This window comes from Passer domesticus, chromosome 8 (genome assembly GCF_036417665.1).
Source record: "Passer domesticus isolate bPasDom1 chromosome 8, bPasDom1.hap1, whole genome shotgun sequence".
NCBI classification, from domain to species: domain Eukaryota; kingdom Metazoa; phylum Chordata; class Aves; order Passeriformes; family Passeridae; genus Passer; species Passer domesticus.
The window spans coordinates 7433475-7454371 of record NC_087481.1 but is presented as its reverse complement, the minus strand read 5'-3'; the positions used below and the strand labels follow the sequence as shown (position 1 = coordinate 7454371).

The following is a 20897-nucleotide window of genomic DNA, read 5'->3' as shown; positions in this document are numbered from 1 at the left end:
CTGACAGTGCCCCAAGCCCTGGGGCTGGAGGGGTCCCTGGGCTGGGCTGGGAGGGAGCTGCCCCTTGTTCTCCCTCTGCCCCAAGCAAAGCTGGGCCGGGCACAAGTGGGGTAGCACAGCCACCAGGGAGCCTGCGAGTCTCTTCCAGCTCTGGCTGCTCAGAGTTTGGGCCTTGGAGCCAGGGGTGGCCAAAGGCAGCTGCTCCTGGTCCCTCTGTGTGCCCCCGTGTTCAGCAGTGCTGCTCCATCAGTCTGTGCCCAGCAGTGGGGAAAAGCCTCAGCCCTGCAGGGCCAGGAGCTGCCAGGCTCTGCCTGAGCAGCTCAGCCAGCAGGAAGGGAGCTGCTCCACACGGGAACCAGGAGCAAAGGGCTGCAGCACCTCGTGCTAGGGCAGAGCCCAGATTCTGAGAGGGAATAACAGAGTTATTCATGTGCATTGGTGCATCAGCACTGCAGGTGCTGTGCCTGCAAACACAGGGTTCGAGATCTGCAAAAGAATTCTGCAGCTCTTGACTGGATCAGGATGTCAGCAGTGCTGAACTCCAGCACAGTCCAAATGAAACACTTCACACCTCTGCTCATATCTGCTAGATTTTTTTCTTCAGGGTATCCAGAGAAAAGTAAACAGAGGAGGAGCCGACATTTTCATTGTTTGTCAGAAATGTATCTCATTTTGCTGTACATTCCTTTTGTAGGACGAGTTCTCTGTTAAAAACATTGGACAAAAAAGAAAATAAAAAAACATGAAAGATAAAAACAAAAAACAAATGTGTAGTGAAAATCATCTCTAACTTTGGATTAAGAAGTAACTGATCTTTTTAAAAAGAGAACTCAGTTACTTTGTAAAGGTTCTGATGGCATGGATCCATATTACTGACCTCAGCATCACTTTTTAAAAAGATTCTTGGTTTTGTTTGTAATATTATGTTATTTTAAATTGTGATTGAATCAATAGGAAATTGAAAGATTTATTATGCATTTATGCATTACTGTGTCTTGAATGTAAAAATATTGCAGTTTGAAATTTGGATTTCAAGTGTTGCAAATGAAAGTTATAAATCCCAATGGATTGTGTGACAGCAGCTTTTCCTAGAGGATGTGCAGCACTCCAAGGACTTCATCAGTGGGGTTGGGGGTACTTGGATCTTTGTCCTGTGCCACTCTGAGATGTCATGGAATGGAACTTCACCTGCCTCCAGCCCAGGTCACCCTCTGCCACCAAAGCTCCTTGGACCTTGTACCCCCAGGCAGGCACAAAGTGTTTGTGCTGTTCCCCCTTTTGCACAAACCCACAGAGAGCTGGGATTTTTCCAAGTCTCATGTCTGCGTTGGGCCATATTCCTAAAGAAGCAGCAGCCCATCCCAATGAATATAGCAAGTTATATGGATGGTTGTGAGCTCTACTTCCGGCGTAAAAATCCTGAAACTGCTTCTGAATGCTGCTCCTTCAGCTCTTGGACATCTTCTCACACAGAGCTGGGGAAAAAATCCCCTGGTCTCTGGCTAAAGGGTGAGTTATGCCAAAGTTAGAGCTCTGTGCGAAGTCTCTATCCATCCCTATCCTATTAATATACCAATATGTGGGGGTGTGCATGGATGTGTCTTGTACACAAAGGAAGGAGTGAGCAAGCAACGGTAGTGACACATTCACTGTCCATGTTCATCCCATACCCATGTGTACAGAGACATTATGGAAACTTGGGCACAGACAGAGCCTTCTGTCCATGGATACAGAGAAATCCAAGAGCCCCTGGCAAACACAGACCCTTCTGTCCATGGATACAGAGACATCCAAGAGCCCCTGGCACACACAGACCCTTCTGTCCCTGGATACAGAGACATCCAAGAGCCCCTGGCACACACAGACCCTTCTGTCCATGGATGCACAGACATCCAAGAGCCCCTGGCACACACAGAGCCTTCTGTCCCTGGATACAGAGACATCCAAGAGCCCCTGGCACACACAGACCCTTCTGTCTCTGGAGGATGGAGCGTGGTGGGTGGGGGTGGTTGGTGGGCAGTGAGTCCCGGACAGCAGGACAGACCCGGCTCCAGCCCTGCCAGGCCCTGCCAAGGCTCAGTGCAGGATCCTCTGGAATGGGAAAGCCATTCAGCCTTCTCCCTGCCCAGAGGGGCAGTGCTGGTCTGGCAGCACAGGTTGTTTTCCCCTCAGGCTGCAGGAGATGAGAACACAACACTTGCCAGCACTGAGTGTGAGGCACAGCTCCGGCTGCTCCCCATGAACCTCAGCTCTGGGAGCACTGTCTGCCCCAAGCTCCAGGGGCTGCAGTGGGAGCCCGGCTGGGCTCTGCCCTGGGGCCATCCTGCAGGGACAGCTGGAAACAGGCAGCATTCAGCTGCCACAAACAGCCAAGCCAGGGCTGCAGGGCAGCTGCTCCAGCCCGGACTGCACTGCTGTGTGCTGTGCTCTGGGGCTGGGGCTCCCCACACAGGGGACTGGACTGGTGTGCCAGAGGAGACAGAGAAGCTTCAGCTTCAGCCTCACTGAAGTGGGTGCATTGGCTGGGAAGAGTGGGGAGGCTCAAGGGGATTCACAGAGCTCATCCTGCTGCAAGGATGAAGGGAGTGGGAACTCAGCAGTGAGGAGAGCTGAGGGCTGGAGAGTGGCTCTGAATGACACTAAAATCCCACTGGACCTCTGAAACATTGCTGCTCCTCAGCCAGTGACAGCATGAGTCCCTAAACCTGGGGCTCGGCCTTCCTTGTGGTCAGAGGCATCAAGATAGGCAACAGAGTGATGGAGACAGCAATGGGCTGGGAATTCACTGGGGGGACAAAAAGGGAGCATTTGGGAAGTAAAAGGCAGGTGGGGGAGAGAACTGTTCAGAGAAGGGCTGAGCTACAGCTTGAGCAAGCTGAAAAATGTCATTTGGAGTCATCCCAGATTGATTTGATTTCGGAAGGTATTGAACAAGTTTAATTTTTGGGAGGTGTCATGTTTTCCCTTGGAGGTGTCCATGCTGCAAACTTGAGCTGCGTTGCCAAAATGCTCAAGCAAGTCTGTGCTGCAGGTGACACCATTTCTTCTTTGGCTGATTCCGGCCCGGTGCTGAGCTCCAGCAGAGCCCTGGCAGAGCCCAGAGCAGCCTCAGCATCTGCAGAGCCCGGCTGCAAGGAGAGAAAGCAGAAACTGCCCATCAGCTGAGGGCTCCTGTCCCCTTGTCCCAGCTGCCCGTGGCGCCCAGGCCATGCTGGCTGTGCCCAGAGCTGTGCCCAGAGCTGCCCATCAGTGCTGCCTTTGGGAGCAGGGCAGGAGGGCAGGACATGTGCCTAGCCTGCAGCCAGCCATGGCACATCCTCCTGCTCAGCAGCTGCCCAGAGCAGGATGCTCCTGTGCTCGCTGCCATCTCCCAAAAGCTCTGAGCCCACCCTGCCAAGCAGACGGGGACCCACCTCATGCCATCCATGGCTGGAAGAAAAGCTGGTCCCAAACGATGTCCTCAGCCTGCTCCAAGGGCATGACCCATCCATGCCACAACTGCTCCCAAGAACTTCCTGATCCAGACTGGACCAACCAGAATGCTTCCTCTAGAAAAACAAACAACAAATTGTTGAAAATAGATTACAGACAAAAAAGGGAAAAAAAGAACAAAGGGAAAAATCATATCTCTGTGAGGGGATTGAGGAAGGGCCAAGCCTTGCATGCCAGGGAAAAACCCAGCCATGTGTGAGCAAAGGCCAGGTTTTCTCCCTTCCCCCTGCACTGTCCCCCACAATAACCGTGATCCCAAAGCAAACAAGGGCAGTGGAGCAGCCCAAGCCCTTCCTTGCCTGCACAGCAAAGCAGCCCCTGCACAGGTTCTGGAGTCCCACCTCTGCTCCCACCATGGGGGTTTGTTTGTGTTGGGCTGGCTGCCCCAGCCCCATCCCCAGCCTGGGGCACGGTGGGTGCTGGGGGCTGTTGGCAGGGCCAGGAGCCCACTCCCATTTCGTAACCACCCCAGCCCATGCCCCCAGCCCTGCCAAAAAGCAGCTGGGCAGCCGACTGAAGGATCAGCTGCATCCATCCCAGCAATGAGTGGGGTGGGAACTTTTGGGTTGAGGCCAGGCTGTGCAATGCCCAAATCTGGGAGCATCCCCCTGCATGTGGACTCATCTGTAAATTTGCTGTGCAGCCAGGCTTTGAAGAAGGTGCCAGAATTGAAGTCCATCAGCTTACCAGTGGCCAGGTCCAGGAAGAGGCTGTCATCCTTGATGTGATCCTTGCTGTCCCCAGCAGCAGCAGCCCCACCTGGTACAGCTTCTCTGGGGGCTCCTTCTACTTCCCTGGGCTCCGACCAGGCTGTCAGGGTTCTGTCCAGGGCCCCAGCTGTCAGGGAACCAGGACAAGCAAAACCAGCTTGGATGGTGGCCACCAGGGCTGGGCAGAGCAGCTCAGCTCCAGCACAAGGGCTGTGTGCTCCCATCTGATGAGCCCTGGCCAGTGACACAGGCTGGGTTCCTTTGCTTCTCATTGCCAAGGCATGTGTGCAGATGTAACTTACCAGGGCCCTGGATCAAAGTGTGCCTGTGACTCTCTCCCTTCTTCTAGGGCAGCTGAATATCCTGCATCCAAGGATGACAGAACACCTCTTCTAATGAGGGTCTGTCCAAGGGGTGCATGGATAAACACCACCCAATCAGATTTTGGCACTCTGGGGAGAGAAACCAGAAACTGCCCGTCAGCTGGAGAAGGCTCCTGTCTGCTTTGCCCCACTATTCCCATGCCCAGGCCATGCTGGATGCGCTCAGAGCTGGGCCTAAACTTTCCCATCAATTCTTGGTTTTGGGGGAGAGCAGGACATGTGCCACCTCCTCAGCAGCTGCCAGAGTGGGATGCTCCCGAGCCCACTGCTGTCTCCCAGCACTGGTATTGCACCCATGCCCAGAGAAGAGGATTCACCTGGAGAGAGCCGTTGTGGCAGCGAGAGCTGGCCCCAGCTGAAGTTCCAGCCCCTCCTGAAAGGCATCTTCCCACAGACCATATCATGCAGCAGGATGCCCAGGGACCAGATGGTAGCTGGCTCGCCATGGTACCAGCCAAAGCGGGTCCATTCCGGGGGGCTGTATGATGGTGTTCCTGTGGAATACAGATGGAGTTCATCAGGGGGATGCTGCTGCTCCAGAGCATGGCCCCAGCATCCCTGGGCGGGCGGGGGCTGCATCAGTGGCACACAGGGTGACCACTGTCCTCTCACCAGCATCTGGGACTGGTGTACAAACTTGGGATTGCAAAAGAAGCCACTGGTGTGGGAAGGGGACAGTGGAAGCCCTGGCTAGGCCAGACCATGACATGCAAAGGAAATACCCACTGCGTGCTGGGGAAAAACCATGCCCTCATTCTCCCTGTCTGCATTGCCCCAAACATATTATAAAGGCAAGACAAACAGGGCAAGTGGAGCAGTCCAAGCCCTTCCTCTTGCCTGCACACAAACCGGCTGGGACACAGGTTCTGAACTCCCTCTCTGCTACCCCCACCCACGGCTGTTTTTGTCAGGCTGGCTGCCCCAGCCCAGCCTCAGTCCTGGGCAGAGTGGTGGGCAAAGGCTGCCAGCAGGGCTGGAAGATGGCTCCCCACCCAGCCCTGCTCTAAAGCAACTCAGCTGCAGATTCAGTCCCCTTAGTGGCAGCAAAAGGGAGAATCCCCACTGCCACACCCAGCTTGGGCTGTGAGATGCTGGGCCTTGAGATGCCAGGAGCGGGACCACAGCCCTGTGTAGGCTCACCTGCAAAGTGAGTGTAGGCTGTCTCTTGCAGGTAGGTGCCACAGCCAAAGTCAATCAATTTGGCCTGCCCGGTGGCCAGGTCAACCAGGATGTTCTCTGGTTTGATGTCGCGGTGCAGGACCCCGCAGCTGGTGCAGTGCCGCACGGCCTCCAGCACCTGGCAGAACAGCTGCCGCGCCTCCTCCTCGCGCAGGAACCCCCGTGCTTGAATGAAATGCAGGAGGTCCTGAGAGTGCTCTGGCCGCTCCAGCACCATCACAATGTCGCTGGGGAGCTCAAGCCATTCCAGCAGTTGGACCACACCGGAGAAGCCACTGGACACCTTGTCCAGCAGCACAACCTCCAGGGGAGCGCTGGTGCCGTCGGGCTGCGGGAGGAGCACGATGCCGTCAGTGGGGCCGATGCCGTGCCAGGGCTGGGCAACCCCTCAGCCAGTCCGGGATGCTCTGCGCCCTGCGCTGGCCCCACGCCCGCTCTCCCTCGGGATGTCCTGGCGGCTCCCACCCTGCCGGGGCTCGGCTCATCCCCGCCCGGCACAGCCCGGCTTCTCCCGCTGTCCCGGCTCACTCACCAGCTCGCTCCAGTGTCAGATGTGGTTCCATGGCACCTTTTTGATGGCCACCTGCAAGCCAAGGGGAGCAGCTGGCTGAGCTCAACGCCCGCCCTGCCCAGCCCCATCCTCCTCCTCCTCCTCCTGCGCCCCCTCCTCCTCCGCCCACCGCCGGCCCCGCCGCTCACCGGGGCACCGTCCGAGAGCTGCGTTGCTGCAAAGACGCTGCCGAATCCTCCACGCCCCAGCAGCGAGCCCAGCCGGTACCGCTCCTGCAGGGACTCCTGCGCCTTCCCTGCGGGCGGGACGCGGCTGTCAGCGCTCGGCCCGGGGCCAGCAACGGCCCCCGAGCGCCCCTCACCCGCCCCGGCCCGGCCATCCCCCGGCGTTCGCTCTTTGCAACGCGACCCGGGAGCCGCGGGGCCGGGGGCCGCGCTGCCGAGCGGCGGAGCTCGGGCCGGGCAAGCCGCAGCGGAGGCGGCGGGAGCAGCAGGGCCGCCTGTGTCCTCCGCGGGCCCCGAGAGGAGCCGGGGCCGGGCTCGGGGTCGGGGTCGGGACTGGACCCTGCGTCGGGGCCGGGGTCGGGGTCGGGGTCGGGACCGGGCCAGGCGGAGCCAAAAGCCGGCGATGCCGCCCCAGCCCCAGGCACTGAACCCCGCCCAGCAGCGCCAGCGCCAGCACGGCCAGAGCCGGGCTGGGACCAGACCTCGGTGGGACGGCCGGGGGCGGGCACGGGGCAGCCCCGCCCGGGGCCGGGGGCGGGCCGGGGGCATGGCCCGGCCGGGCACGGGGAGAGGGAGGCGGGGAGAGGAGGGGAGACCGGGAAAGGAAGAGCGGGAGAGGTACGGGGCCGCGGGAGAGGGAGAGGAGAAGAGAATCTAAAGTTTCTTCTCTCGCTGTCGCTGCTGCTGCTGCCGCTGCCGCTGCTGCAACTGAAGCTCCGGGGCCGTTTGTCCCCGTGTCCGTTTGTCCGTTGCCCGCTCGCCCCCGCCTCGAGCCCCACGTTCCCCGAGGGCAGCCCCTGAGCCTGTCCAAACACGGGAACTTTGCCGAGTTCAGCCAAGAGCCAGAGTCTGGACTCCTGCACAGTGGCTCAGGAATCCCCTCAGTCCCTGCTGTGCATTGTCCCTGCTGAGGGTCAAACACTCTCAGAGCGTGTTCCCTGACTGCAGAATTTGTACCTGACACAAACACTGCACTTACCTCTCCAGCATTGCTTTCCAAGAAAAACAGGGGAAGCCAAACTGTGTGTAGGTCATGGTATCTTAAAATGTCTAAAACTTGCCAACTCATGGATCTTAGAGGTGAGATCTCTTTGGATTTAATGGGATGGACAACTAGTGCAAGATGGAAAAGGGGAGCATAAAAATAAATTGAGAAAAACATCTTGAATTGTTTCAATTTTCATTTAATTTCTTAAAAGCTCTTTCATTTTTTCCAGAATCTTCTCCTCAGTCCTGTTTGCTTTTTCCAAGAACCTTTCCTGAAGGACGAGGTGCAGCTTCAGTCACAAGGTTGCCACCAACTGCAGCTTTCCACACTGTGTGTGCAGCACAACTCTTGCAGCAAAGCAGGACAAATATTTGAAGAATTTTGCAGCTTGTTCTTTTCTTTTCCTTGTGGGCTGGGCAGTTGTGCCATTGGTAAGGTTTTCATTGTTACTGTTCTACCCTAAGAAAACATGACGGGCTACCATGAACTCCTGGGGAATGCAAGCCTGACTGAATGCAAAGAACGAATCTGCAGAGCCTGCAGCCAGAAGTGGAGAGCTGTGTGATCATCATTCCAACACCCCCAAGGACATCTTGAAAGTGATCTAGAAGATGAAAATGGGCTGACAGAGGGAGTTTGTTTCTGTGCTCAGTTCAGATTCTGCTACATCTGAAATCAGTCCTACAGTCTCCATCTAAATCAAGAGTACAATCAGTTCATGAAAAGCCCCAGAACAATCTGCACCTCTCAGGAGATGACTGAAAGAATCTGAAAAGGAAAAATGCAGGAGAAATGCATTTCTCAGCACTGCGGTATTTGCCTGCCTGAAACCCTCCTCCATTTCCGCCCCATCCCTGGATCTGTTGGTGTCAGTTCTGTATTCGGTGGTGCCTCCAGCCCTGAATCCCCTCATCTACAGCCTGAGGAACCAGGAGCTCAAGGCTGCAGTGTGGAGACTGATGACTGGACATATTAGGAAGCATTAAGCTGATTGCCAATTTCTGCAAATCACCTGTAACAAAATTAATTTTTGATAGTTCTGTTGGTTTGGTTCTTTGATTTCCCTGTCTTTTTTTTTTTTTTTTAAATATTCTTCCTAAATCTAGATCGTTTCTGCTATTTCTGACTTTGTCACTCTACACATTCACCGTGGCCACAGACTGTGACAATGAGGAGCAGTGTTCTCAGTGACTTTAAAAGAACTAACTGATCTCCCAGCAGAGTTTTCTGCAGAGATCCCTCTGTTCTTGCCATCTCTGGAGCTGCAGCAGCAATGTCTGTGTGCAGAGCTGGAGGCAGATCAGTGCTGGCACAGCAGCTGTGCCCAGCAGCAGCAGCAGCAGCACTTGGTGTTGCCAGTGCTGCTGCCGTGGCCCTGCCCCGCTGCCCTGGTGGCCCTGGTGTTGCTGCAGGGCCTGAGTGCTCTCAGGGCCAGGCACAGTCCTGGGGGTGGCAGTGCCGGGGCTGCAGCAGGGACAGGCCATGGGCACTGCTGGGGCAGCGCTGACGCCTCAGGCCAGGCTCTGGGGGCTCCAGGCTCCTTGCCCAGGCTCTCTCAAGAACACGGCCAGGCCAATGCTCAGCACAGAAAAGCCCCAGGCTGAGCAGCCCCAGGCTGGCCGTGGGCAGGCTGGGGGCAAACAGCATGGCTGGGGCTCTGCAAGGGCCCTGGGGGAGACGGGAAGGAGCAGCAGAGCAGGGGCTGATCCATCCCCAGTGTGCTGCACAGCCCAGGGCAGCGTCCCAGAGCGTCCTGATGGAGCTGCCAACAACATCCCCCCTCTGCAGCCCTGGCCTCTCCTCCAGCTCACACAGGTGCTACATCCTTGCAGGCACAGCCACAGCAGCACTGGCTCAGGAGCCCCTGTTTGCATTGCACAGAGCAGGCAGGAGCACCCCCATGCTGCTGCTGTTAGGACATGAACCTGAGGGAGCACAAATGCCATCAGCCCCTGGGGCCAGCAAGGGCTGGGGGACACCAGGGAAACCACTCAGCTTTGTCGTGGCCTCTGCAGTCAGCCAGAAAGTTTGTTCCCATCAGCTGGGAGTTTCCTGTCCCACTGCAGACGCTGTTGCTCAGAGCCAGATCTGCCTGGCAGCCACCCCCACACTGCCACAAGCATTTCATTTACTTCACCTTTGCTTTTACTCTTCCCTTGTACAAATATCTTCCTATTGCCCACCCCTGTCCCCTCCCCTGCACACAGCCCATCCCTGTTTGCCCTTTCCTCTCTGGCCCCACTCCCCACTGCAGTTCCTGACTTGGCACCATGGGAACATCCCTTGGGGAGCAGGATCATCCTCCAAGTGCTGCAGGAATTGTCTGCAGACTCCTGCAGTGCCTGGTGCTGCTCCCTTGCCAGAGGCACCCCAGGCCAGTGGGGCACATCTGGGCTGCTGTGTCTGCCTGTGGGGCTCCCTGTTCTGAGCAATGAGGCCAAGATGCAGGGGCTCTGCAGGACTGACAGGATGGGCTTTGGGGGTGGCAGGAGAAGCTGAGGCACCTGGGCTGCTGGAGCTTCTGAAGAGGAGGCCCAGGGCTCATCCTGCACCTGCTCCAAGGGTGGTTTCAGAGAATCACAGAATCAGCAAGGTTGAAAAAGACCTCGGACATCATCAAGTCCAACCTGTGCCCTGACACTGCCTTGTCTCCCCTGAGCCTCCTCTTCTCCTGGATAAAATATCCCAGCAGATCCCTCTGGCGCTCCTCAGAGGACTTGTGTTCAAGACCCCTCCCCAGCCTTGTTGCCCTTCTCTGGACATGCTCCAGCCCCTCCATGTCCTTCCTAAATTGGGGGTCCCAGAACTGGACACAGCACTCAAGGTGCTGCCCAACCAGTGCTGAGCACAGGGGAAGAATCACTGCCCTGCTCCGCTGGCCACACCATTCCTGATCCAGGCCAGGAGCCATTGGCCTTCTTGGCCACCTGGGCACACTGCTGCCTCATGTCCAGCCTGCTGTCCCTCAGTCCCTGCAGGTCCCTTTCTGCCTGGCTGCTGTCCAGCCACTCTGTCCACAGCCTGTAGTGCTGCAGGGGTTGTTGTGGCCAAAGTGCAGGACCTGGCACTTGGACTTGTTAAATCTCACCTTGTTGGATTTGTTTCCTGGATCCAGCCTGTCCAGGGCCCTGTGCAGAGCCCTCCTGCCCTCCAGCAGATCCACACAGTCACACCCAGCTTGGTGTCAGCACATTTCCTTGAGGCCCCAGAGTGTCACAATGGTCTTCATGATTCCATGAGGCCTCCCGGAGTCACAATGTCCCTTTGCTTCCATGGAACCTTTTGGTGTCACAAAGTCCCTTGGATCCTTGGGCCCCACAGTGTCACAATGGTGCCATGGTCCCCCAAGGCCCTGCAGGGTCCCAATGGATCCTTGGTTCCATGAGATCTGGCAGTGCAGCAATGCTCTCCTTGGTACCCACAGTCTTTTATACCTCTTACTCTCAGACAATAGAAGGACACCTGGTAGATGAAGGGGAGTGGGAGTAGATATCTACTCGAGGAGGTAATAATAAAAATTCCTCCTGACCCCCACTCCCAAGCCAGGTGTCACTTCAGAACAGGTATGAGCCCCTGGATCTGGAGAGTCAGCCACATGATTTAGAAGAAAATGATCTGTCCATTGAGCCTCCCAATTATGATTCATGTCTGAGAAGGATTCCCACCTGTAACATCAAAAGAAAAGGATAATCGTGGTGAGTGACTCCCTCCTGAGGGGAACAGAGGGCCCCAAATGTGGACTGGACCCACCCCACAGAGAGGTCTGCTGCCTCCCTGGGGCCTGGGTACAGGATATCACTGAGAGACTGCCTGGGCTGATTTAGCCCTCTGATTATTGCCCACTGCTGATACTCCAGGCTGGCAGTGATGAGATTGAAAAGAGGAGTGTCAGGACAATTAAAAGGGACTTTACGGCACTGGGACAAGTGGTTGATAGGACAGGGGCACAGGTAGTCTTTTCCTCAGTCCTGCTGGTGGCTAAGAAGAACAGTGAAAGGAATAGGAGAGCTCAAATTATGAACAAGTAGCTCAAGGGTTGGTGTTACCTGCAGAATTTTGGATTCTTTAATCAGGGGGCAACTTTTATGGCAGCTGGTCTGCTTGAACCAGACAGGCTCCATCCTTCTGTTAAGGGCAGAAGAATTTTAGCTAGTGAACTGGCAGAACTTGTTGAGAGAGCTTTAAACTAGGATTGAAGGAGGAAGGGGATGCAGCTGGGCTGTCTAGAAGCAGGCCCAAGGGGATTAAGCCTGAGTTAGGTGTGAAATCAGCAGCCCAGCTGAGGTGCATGGATACCAGTGCATGCAGCATGGGTAACAAACAAGAAGACTGGAGGCCATGGTCCAGCAGCAGAGCTGTGACATAATTGCCATCACAGAAACATGGCTGGAGTGCTGCACTGGATGGCTACAAGATCTTCTGGAGAGACAGGAAAGGGAGAAGAGGTGGAGGGGTGGCCCTTTATATTAGGAAGGCTTTGGACACCAGAGGTATTGAAACTAATGAGGATGAAGTTGAATGCCTGTGGGTGAGAATTAGAGGGAAGGCCAACAAGGCTGACATCCTACTGGGAGTCTGTTACCATCCACCCAGGCAGGAAGAAATGGTGGACAACTCATTCTGTAAGCAGCTAGAGAATGTTTCTGGATCATCAACCCTTGTTCTTGTAGGTGACTTCAAACTCCCAGACAACTGTTGGGAACGTAATACAGAAGAAAAAAGGCAGTCCAGGAAAGTTTTGTGTGTGTAGAGGACAACTTTTTGTCGCAGCTGGTGGGTGGGCTGACCAGGGGATGGACTATGTTAGATCTGTTTTTTGCAGAGGTGGGCTGGTGGGAGATGTGGTGGTTGGAGGCCACTTGGGACAGAGTGATCATGATATTATGGAGTTCCTGATATTTGGTGAAGTCGGGAGGAACATCAACAAGGCTTTTATACTGGACTTTCAGAGGGCAGGCTTTGGCCTATTTAGGAGGCTTATTCAAAGAGTTTCTTGGGAAGCACTCCTTAAAAGCAAAGGAGTTCAGGAAAGGTGGGCGTGCTTCAAAACACAGATCTTGAGGGCACAGGAACACTGTCCCTGTGTGCCAAAAGATGAGGTGAGGAGGCAATCGCCCAGCCTAGAGGGGAGGAAGGTTTTGGAAAACTTTAAGGATAAAAAGAGAATGAATCATCTTTCGAAGGAGGGTCAGGTCTCTCACGAAATATTTAAGAGGGTTTCTAGAGCATGTAGTAAAAAATTCAGGGAGGCCAAAGCTCATTTTGAAATTAAGATGGCGACTTCTGTAAAGGATAATAAAAAATGTTTTTACAAATATATCAATGGTAAAAGGAAGGGTAAAACCAACTTCTGTTCTATATTGGATGAGGGAGAGAACTTAGTAACTGCAGATGAGGAGAAGGCAGAAATGCTTAACGTCTTCTTTGCCTCAGTCTTTGGTGGGAAGACAGCTTGTCCCCAGGAGAACTGTCCTCTTGGGTTGGTTGATGGTATCAGGGAGGAGAATGGGCTCCCACTATTCAGGAGGAGGCAGTCATAGAACTTCTGAGCTGCTTGGATGTTCATAAATCCACAGGACCAGAAGGGATCCACCCCAGGGTGATGAGGGAGCTGGCAGATGAGCTTGCCAAGCCGCTCTCCATCATTTACCAGCAGTCCTGGCTCACTGGGGAGGTTCCAGATGACTGGAAGCTGCCCAATGTGACACCCATTCACAGCAAGGGTGGGAAGGAGGATCCTGGTAATTACAGGCCAGTCAGCCTGACCTCAGCACCTGGTGAGGTGATGGAACAGTTTATACTGAGTGTCATCACCCAGCACTTACAGCATGGCCAGGGTATCAGAGCCAGCCAGCAGGGGTTCAGGAGGGGTAGGTCGAGTTTGACCAACCTGGTCTCCTTTTATGACCAGGTGACCCTCCTGGTGGATGCAGGAAAGGCTGTGGATGTGTCTATTTGGACTCCAGCAAGGCCTTTGGCACTGTGTCCCACAGCACACTCCTGGAAAAGCTGCAGCCCAGGGCTGGGACAGGAGCACTCTGTGCTGGGTTCAGAACTGGCTGCATGGCCGGCCCAGAGAGTGCTGGTGAGCGCTGCTGCATCCAGCTGGCAGCCAGGCACCAGTGCTGTCCCTCAGGGCTCTGTGCTGGGGCCAGGGATGTTCAATATTTTTATTGATGACATGGATGAGGGGATTGAGTCTTTCATTAGTAAATCTGCAGATGACACTGGGCTGGGAGCATGTGTCCATCTGGTGGAAGGTAGGCGGGCTCTGCAGGCAGATCTGGAATGGTTGGGTGATTGGGCAGAGTCCAATAAGATGAAGTTTAATAACTTCATGTCCCAAGTCCTGTATTTTGGTCACATAACCTCCTGCAATATTATAGGCTGGGGACAGAGTGGCTGGACAGCAGGCAGGCAGAAAGGGACCTGTGGGTACTGCTCGACAGCCAGCTGAACATGAGCCAGTAGTGTGCCCTGGTGGCCAAGAAGGCCAATGGCTCCTGGACTGGATCAGGAATGGTGTGGCCAGCAGCAGCAGGGAGGTCATTCTTCCCCTGTACTCATTCACTGGTGATGCTGCATCTTGAATGCTGTGTCCAGTTCTGGGCTCCTCAGTTTAGGAAGGACATTGAGATGCTTGAGCACTTCCACAGGAGGGCAACAAGGCTGGTGAGGGGCTGGGAACACAAACCCTGTGAGGAACAACTGAGGGAGCTGGGGGTGTTTAGCCTGCAGAAAAGGAGACTCAGAGATATCCTATCAATCTCAACAACTTCCTGAAAGGTGGTTGTAGTCATGTGGGGGTTGGTCTCTTTCTGCAGGCAACAAGTGACAGAACCAGTGCACACGGTCTACAGCTATGCCAAGGAAAATATAGGCTAGATAGTAGGAAAAAGTTTTTCATGCAAAGAGTGATAAAGTACAGGAATGGTCTGCCCGGGGAGGTGGTAGAGTCACCATCCCAGGATGTGTTTAAGAAAAGATTGGATGTGGCACTCGCTGCCATGGTTTATTTGAGGCATCAAGGAATGAGTAGGACTCAATGATCTTAAAGGTCTCTTCCAACCCTGTGATTCTGTGATTTGGTGATTCTGTAACCAGGGGGGCATTATGACACCTCAGGGCCCCATGGAACCAAGGGAACATGGAACAGGTCTGGTTGGCTTGGCCTCCCAGGGGCCACCTGACAGGTCCAGCTGATCTTGGGATATCAAGGGCTGCCTCTCATCAGCTCCTGCAGCACTGGGACTCCATGATTTCATTGCTATGGAAAAGAACCATCCGTCTTTTCAGGTGACCATAGCCAAAATTGGTACTCTCCCTAAAAAATTTCCTGTAGGCAAGGATATCTCCCAGAACAAAACCTGCCAGCTCTGGCTGGCCTTGGCCTCTGGTGATCACCTCTCATCTTCCCCTGAAACACTGTGGCTGTTCCTTCCTTCTGATGGAAAAGAATGAGCTTTCATGCCAAGGGCCATGGCCAAAATTAGAATTTGGCCTCCCAAATTCCGTATATCTAGGGATTGCTCCCAGACAAAAGCAGCCAGGACAGACAGGCCAGGCAGGCCCTGTCCTCTGGTGATTTTCTTAGACTCCAAACTGAATGTTTTCATTTTAAAACACCTTGGGCGGAGCCCCCAGAGATCTCCCAAAAAAGGGGTTTTGAGGCCTCAGGCCCATGACCACTCCATATGGAGAAAGGAGCTCAGTGCTCTGTGCTGATGTGGGGGTTTTGCATCATGGAAGTGATGTTCTAAGAGAAGCTGCTAGCAGATTCCTCTGTGTCTAATAAAAAAAAATCAGTAATAGCTTTGAGAATTGACAATCTGTTTAACCACTAAGGAAACTGTACATGACTCTGTGAAGACACATGTTGAAGATGAAAAAGCCTGGGAGGGTCTCTTTCCCTTCTGGCCAGCAAAGAGGTAACAAGGCTGGCCCAGCCCCCGTCTCAGCCGGGCCGGGCCGGGCGGCTCCTGCCGTGGGGCCGGGCCCCTTCCCAGGGAGCCCCCCAGGCCCCATCGGCTGCCGGGCAGGGCAGGGGAGGCCGCGGGGCCGAGGCCGGGCCGGGCCATGGCTGCGGTTGCCAACACCTGGGCGCTGCCGAGCCCTGCCCCGCCGCCAGCCCGGGCCCAGCCAGGATCCGCCGGGCTCCAGGAGCAGCCCCGGGCCGGGCCGGCTCGGCCAAGATTCTGCCACCCTTGGGGTTCACCCGCAAGCCCCGGGCAGGGGGAGGAGAAGCCATGGGCCCCGGCCGTGCTGCTGCTGTGTTCTGGCCTGGCTGCTGAGATCCTGGCCCTGCCCCAGCGTGGCCCATCCTGACACTGCCCCAGCGCAGCTGCTGCAGAAACCTCCATCGTAAAACAGCTCCGGCCGCAAGGACCCAGCCCGGCTGGGGTCACGGAACCATCTGCAGGCCTCGGGAGAGATATGAACTCTTAAAAAGTGCAGGCACATAGAGGAGCAACATGAGGACACCAAGGTCAGTGAAGGGGAAGTTGAGTCCCAGATGGGAGGGATGAGTAGATGCCTTATCTCGGAGCTGAAATCCTCTTGTAAAGCTATGGAGAAGAATATAACTGCTACAACAGACTCTCGTTTTCACTATAATGCATTGAAAAGGATGAGGAAATGATTTGTTCAGCAAAGGCCTCCATGCTAAAGTAAGCATATGTTGAAGTAGCTGTGATATCCCATGAGAAATTTGAAAAGAGAGAAAGAAGAGTGATAGGACCCTGTGCCTAAGGGAGAGAAGAAGAAGATCTCTGTTCCCAGAGATAAAGATGATTTCAGAAATAGATGAAGAAAACCTTTGGTCTTAAACAGCTCATCTTGAAAGTAATACCCCATCAGGTGACATGACCCATAAACACAGCTGTGGGAAAGGCTGTGAAAAAATGGGAGGGAATTCACGATTGCAGATTTTCCAAGCAGCTGCTATTTGTGGAAATTGAGAGCCATGAGAGAACTGTTTTCTTATGGAGAAGTCTCCATCGCATGAAAGAGAGACTCCTCTCCCCAAGAGAACTGAAGAAAGACTATTCTAGAGGTGATAAACTGAACATTTTAGGTTTTGTCTCTTTACATTGGCAGTGGGAAAGTAAAGGTTGTAGGGAGAGAAGTGTTCTGAAAGTTTTGTTCTGATTCTTATTACTCTTTCTTGTAGTTACTGTTAATAAATTTTGCTTTGCACCCTTTTGAAGTTTTGATACTGTTTGCTCTTTCTCCTAATCCAATCTCATATCAGGAAACGAGTAACAATATTCATGTGAGGGCACTCGTAATTAGCCAACATTGAACACACCACAATAATTGATGCATTCGCCAAGAAATCTGAAATTGTGAAACCAAAACTACTAGAGAAAACTTCCTGAAGAACAGCTGAAGAACAGGGGGAAATCAAAGCAGAGCCATGGTTTGTCAGGACTTCCTGGATCCTAATGAGCCCTGTGATGCATTTGGAGCTGAGCCCTTGAACCTAAGGAACAGTTAAGAGATTGCACAAACCTTTCCAGGAGTCAAAGTCAGAGGAAACACCCAAAATGTTTAGGGCCATGAATGGGTCCCACTCAGGTCCATCCCAAACACAGGCTACTCATGGACTCCTTGGAGGAGAGAATTGGAGGCCAGGATGGCACAAAAACTTCTCAGAGACTCAGTGTGGAAAGGAAAAATCCTAAATACCTTAACAAACCTGGAGTATCTCAAAGTATTAATGAGCCCCACTGAGTGTCAGTACAAAGATCTCAAGGGACTTGTTAAAGAAGATAATTGGGACCATGATTGCACAAACCTCTCACAGAGTCTGTATCAAAAGGGAAACTCCAAGTACCTGAAAATAACTGAAGTACCTTGAAGCATTAATGAGCCCCACTGAGTGTTGTTACTGACAAAGCCTCTCCAGGGACTAATTACAGTAGATAATTGGAGGCCATGATTGCACAAAACTCTCAGAGACTCCAAGGCAAAAGCCAAAGCCAAAGTCCTTTGAAAAACCTGCAGTCCCTGGGAGCATTCAGGAGCCCCCAGGGCCATTGCTGAGCAAGGCTCCCCAGGGACTCCTTCCAGCAGATCCTTGAGGCCACTGGGATGTGGGCTAGGGGGGGATGCTGAGGGCAGGACAAGGGGCTGACAGTGCCCAGCCTGGCTGGGGCTGTGCCAGGAGGCCCCAGGGCCTCAGGACAAGGTGTCTCCTCCCAGCCCTTGGTGGCACAGACCCTGCTGCTGTGTCCCAGGGCACCAAGACTTGGCTTCTCTTTGTCCCCACCTGTCATCAGTGCCTCCAGTTCTCTGCTCTGCCTGGGACCTGTGGACACTTTCTGAGTCGTGTACCTCAGTGGGACCCATTAAAAGTCCAAGAAAGTTTGGAGTTGGATTCTGACTTGGAGTTCTGGAGAGGTTTCTTCAGCTGCCTCTGAGGGACTGATGTTCAGGGCCTGAGCACAAAGCCCCAGAGGGTCATTAAAGTCCTTGTGCTGTGTCTGTGCTGCTGAGCTGGGCTGGGCTCCTGGCACAGAGTCAGCTCCTGGTAAGCAAGAAGAGCTTCAAAAGCACATTTCTCTTGATGAGCAGCTCTTCTGCCAGCCCAGCAGGGCTGGGGCACTGCCTGCAGCCAGCCCGGGCACAGCCCAGAGGCACAGAGAGCTTAAACTCAGGCTGGGCTGGGAGCACACAGCAGAGCTCACTCAGGACTCACTAAAGCAGAAATCATCCCAGGTTTGAAATAGTCATTCCCTGGCTGTGGGAAAAGAAGCTGCAGTTCCTGCAGGGATCTCCTGGAGCTGCCACATCCCACAGCTTTTAGGAGCTTTCAGGAGGACCCTCAGAGCTGCTCCAGGGCAGGGATGTGGCCCCAGGGCAGGGCTGGCTTTCCCTGCTGCCCCAGCCGAGGCACAGCCCCAGGCCGCTCCTGTTGCCAGGCTCTGCTGCAGGGCTGAGCAGCCGCGGGTGCAGCCAGGGGTGCCCAGGGCTGTCCTGCAGAGCAGGCTCCTGCAGCTCAGGGCACTGTGCTGGGGCAGGGACTCTGCTGCCTGCCAGGGACAGCTCTCAGCCGGCCCAGGGAACTGCTCCCAGCACTGGAGAGAAGCTGTGGGGGGAAGGAGCCATCCTGAGCAGGGCAGGTGCTGCTGCTGAGAGGGGCTGGGTGGGGCAGGGCTGCTCCCAGCTCCATACCAGCCTGGGCACAGCTCCGGAGGACACTGCCCAAAGAAGGTAAGCCTCGGATTGCTGGGAAGATCAGTAGCTTTCCTGTGAGTGCTTTCAATTTCGTGCTTGGAGAAGGATGGGAAAGTTGGGATTGTGACAAAAAGATTTTTCATTTTATACATTTTTTTCATATATTTGTAGCTCTTTAAATTACTATTATATAGTTATAAATCTATAATTCTTACTTTACTAAACTCTTAATTAACTTGATTAAAGTACTATTATATATTTATATAACTGTAATCCTTCCTAAATTTAGGAAAGTTTCTATAGTACATTTGCTAATCTTAGTCTTAGATTTTAGAACAATAAGCTGACTGTCTAAATACATTCCTGAAATAGTGTATACTCTTATTACCAGCAAGAGGACCTACAAGAAGTACATTTTGTTTTTTGACCAGAATGTGAGCAGCCATAACAAAAAGTGAAGGCAAAGAAGCCCTTGGACCTATTCCAATGGGTTGAGCTAGGGGTGTGTAACTGGGGCAACTAAACCTGCTATTGGATGTTCTGGTTAAATAACCTAATTAATCAATCTTAATAAATTGTTGAAATCAGGGTCCTGGTGTGCCCCATCCCCACTGGGACACCTGGAAGCTTCCAATAAATATCTGATTATTATTTTACTGTTCTAACACTGATGCAAGGGGTTTTTTCTCTTTTGATTACAGACAACAGGGGGATGAGAGAGGCAGAACAGGAATTGTAATCCCAGAATCACAGAACATTGTGAGCCAAAAGGGACACACAGGATCATCAAAAGAATGTTTGATCATTTACAGGGACTCCAGAACTGTAACTTTGGCTGGTCAGTGTCTCTGCTGGGTGCCTCCCAAAGGGCCCTCAGCCACTCCTGAGCCCTGGACAGCAGCAGCATCACCTCTGCAGGGCCCAGCAGGGCTCTCCTGAGCTGCCCTTGCCCACCTGCACACACAGCCTGCCCCAGCCAGGGCCCTGCACACAGGCAGGTTTCTGTAGGGCTGAGGCCAGGGCACACAGGGTGGGATGGGCTCTGTGAGCGCTGGCAGGGACAAGGCTCCTCTCAGGACAGAATGTCCAGGCTAAGGGAGATGCTCAGGCAAGGAGAGGGGGCTGAAGAGAGCAGTGCTGGGGCAGGAGGGCACTGTTGGTGTGTGGGAGGTGCCGGGCACAGCTGGGCACAGGGAGCACTGTCCTGAGTGCCCGGCTGTCTCTGCCCTGCCCTCTCAGGCACAGCACCACAACATCTTCTCTTGTTTCTGCCCTGCCCTGATATTGTCACTGTTATCTGCTGTTCTCAGGGAGGCTCTGGCATTTGCAGCAGCTGAGTCAGGCACTGCCCTTGGCATTCCTGCCAGGCAGGGGTGTCCCATGGGAATGGGGTGTCCAAGCTTCCATGGGACCTGTGGGGCTGTGGGCAAAGCAGTCCATGGGAAAGGGGAATGAGCTGAGCCCCCTCCCTGAGATCCCATCATGGGCACAGCCAGGGATCTCCTTGCTGTGCCCTTCCAAGCTCTGAGCTGCTCTCCTGGGTGTCCCCACACACAGCCCTGGCTACTCCTGGCACACTCAGCCAGCACAACTGGAGCTCAGGCAGGGACCTGGGGGAAGGATTTCTCAGAGCAGGAACAAGGCTGGGTGAGTCCCAGTGGGACAGTCTGCATGGAACTGCCCAGGTTTGGATCAAAGCAGCCTCTCCTGACTTGCCACTGTCCTTTCTCCATAAACAGGTCCCCATGTGCAGCCCCAGCAAATGTCCAACAGCAGCTCCATCAGCCACTTCCTCCTGCTGGCATTTGCAGACATGCAGCAGCTGCAGCTCCTGCACTTCTGCCTCTTGCTGGGTATCTCCCTGGCTGCCCTCCTGGGCAACGGCCTCATCATCAGCGCCGTAGCCTGCGGCCACCACCTGCACACGCCCATGTTCTTCTTCCTGCTCAACCTGGCCCTCAGCGACCTGGGCTCCATCTGCACCACTGTCCCCAAAGCCATGCACAATTCCCTCTGGAACACCACGACCATCTCCTACACAGGATGTGCTGCACAGCTCTTCTTCTTTATGCTCTTCATCTCAGCAGAGTTTTGCCTCCTGACCATCATGTGCTACGACCGCTACGTGTCCATCTGCAAACCACTGCACTACGGGACCCTCCTGGGCAGCAGAGCTTGTGCCCACATGGCAGCAGCTGCCTGGGCCAGTGCCTTTCTCAATGCTCTCATGCA

General features: G+C 54.2%; 2 protein-coding genes across 2 annotated transcripts in view; one reads left to right on the top strand and one right to left on the bottom strand.

The window, feature by feature from the left end:
- The window catches only part of LOC135305562 (zinc finger protein 850-like), a 243967-nt gene that overhangs the window by 56961 nt on the left and 166109 nt on the right, over positions 1-20897 (top strand). Inside the window, exon 3 of the mRNA XM_064429296.1 lies at positions 2747-2754. Within this exon, the coding sequence (XP_064285366.1) occupies positions 2747-2754 (8 nt within the window). The remainder of the gene's footprint in view (positions 1-2746; positions 2755-20897) is intronic.
- On the bottom strand, positions 4548-6654 carry LOC135305985 (serine/threonine-protein kinase pim-1-like). Its single transcript, XM_064429560.1, has 4 exons — positions 6637-6654; positions 5726-6092; positions 4903-5079; positions 4548-4654 (listed from the first exon to the last, which is right to left on the bottom strand). Exons 1-4 carry the CDS (start codon positions 6652-6654, stop codon positions 4548-4550), a joined length of 669 nt encoding a protein of 222 aa, XP_064285630.1.

What these genes read in the sequence shown, in the direction of transcription:
- LOC135305985 (XM_064429560.1), bottom strand. An exon ending in AGCCTACACTCACTTTGCAG is followed by an intron (nt 5,080 to 5,725) that starts GTGAGCCTACAC and finishes TGTATTCCACAG; the next exon opens with GAACACCATCATACAGCCCC. An exon ending in GCCACAACGGCTCTCTCCAG is followed by an intron (nt 4,655 to 4,902) that starts GTGAATCCTCTT and finishes TTCTCTCCCCAG; the next exon opens with AGTGCCAAAATCTGATTGGG.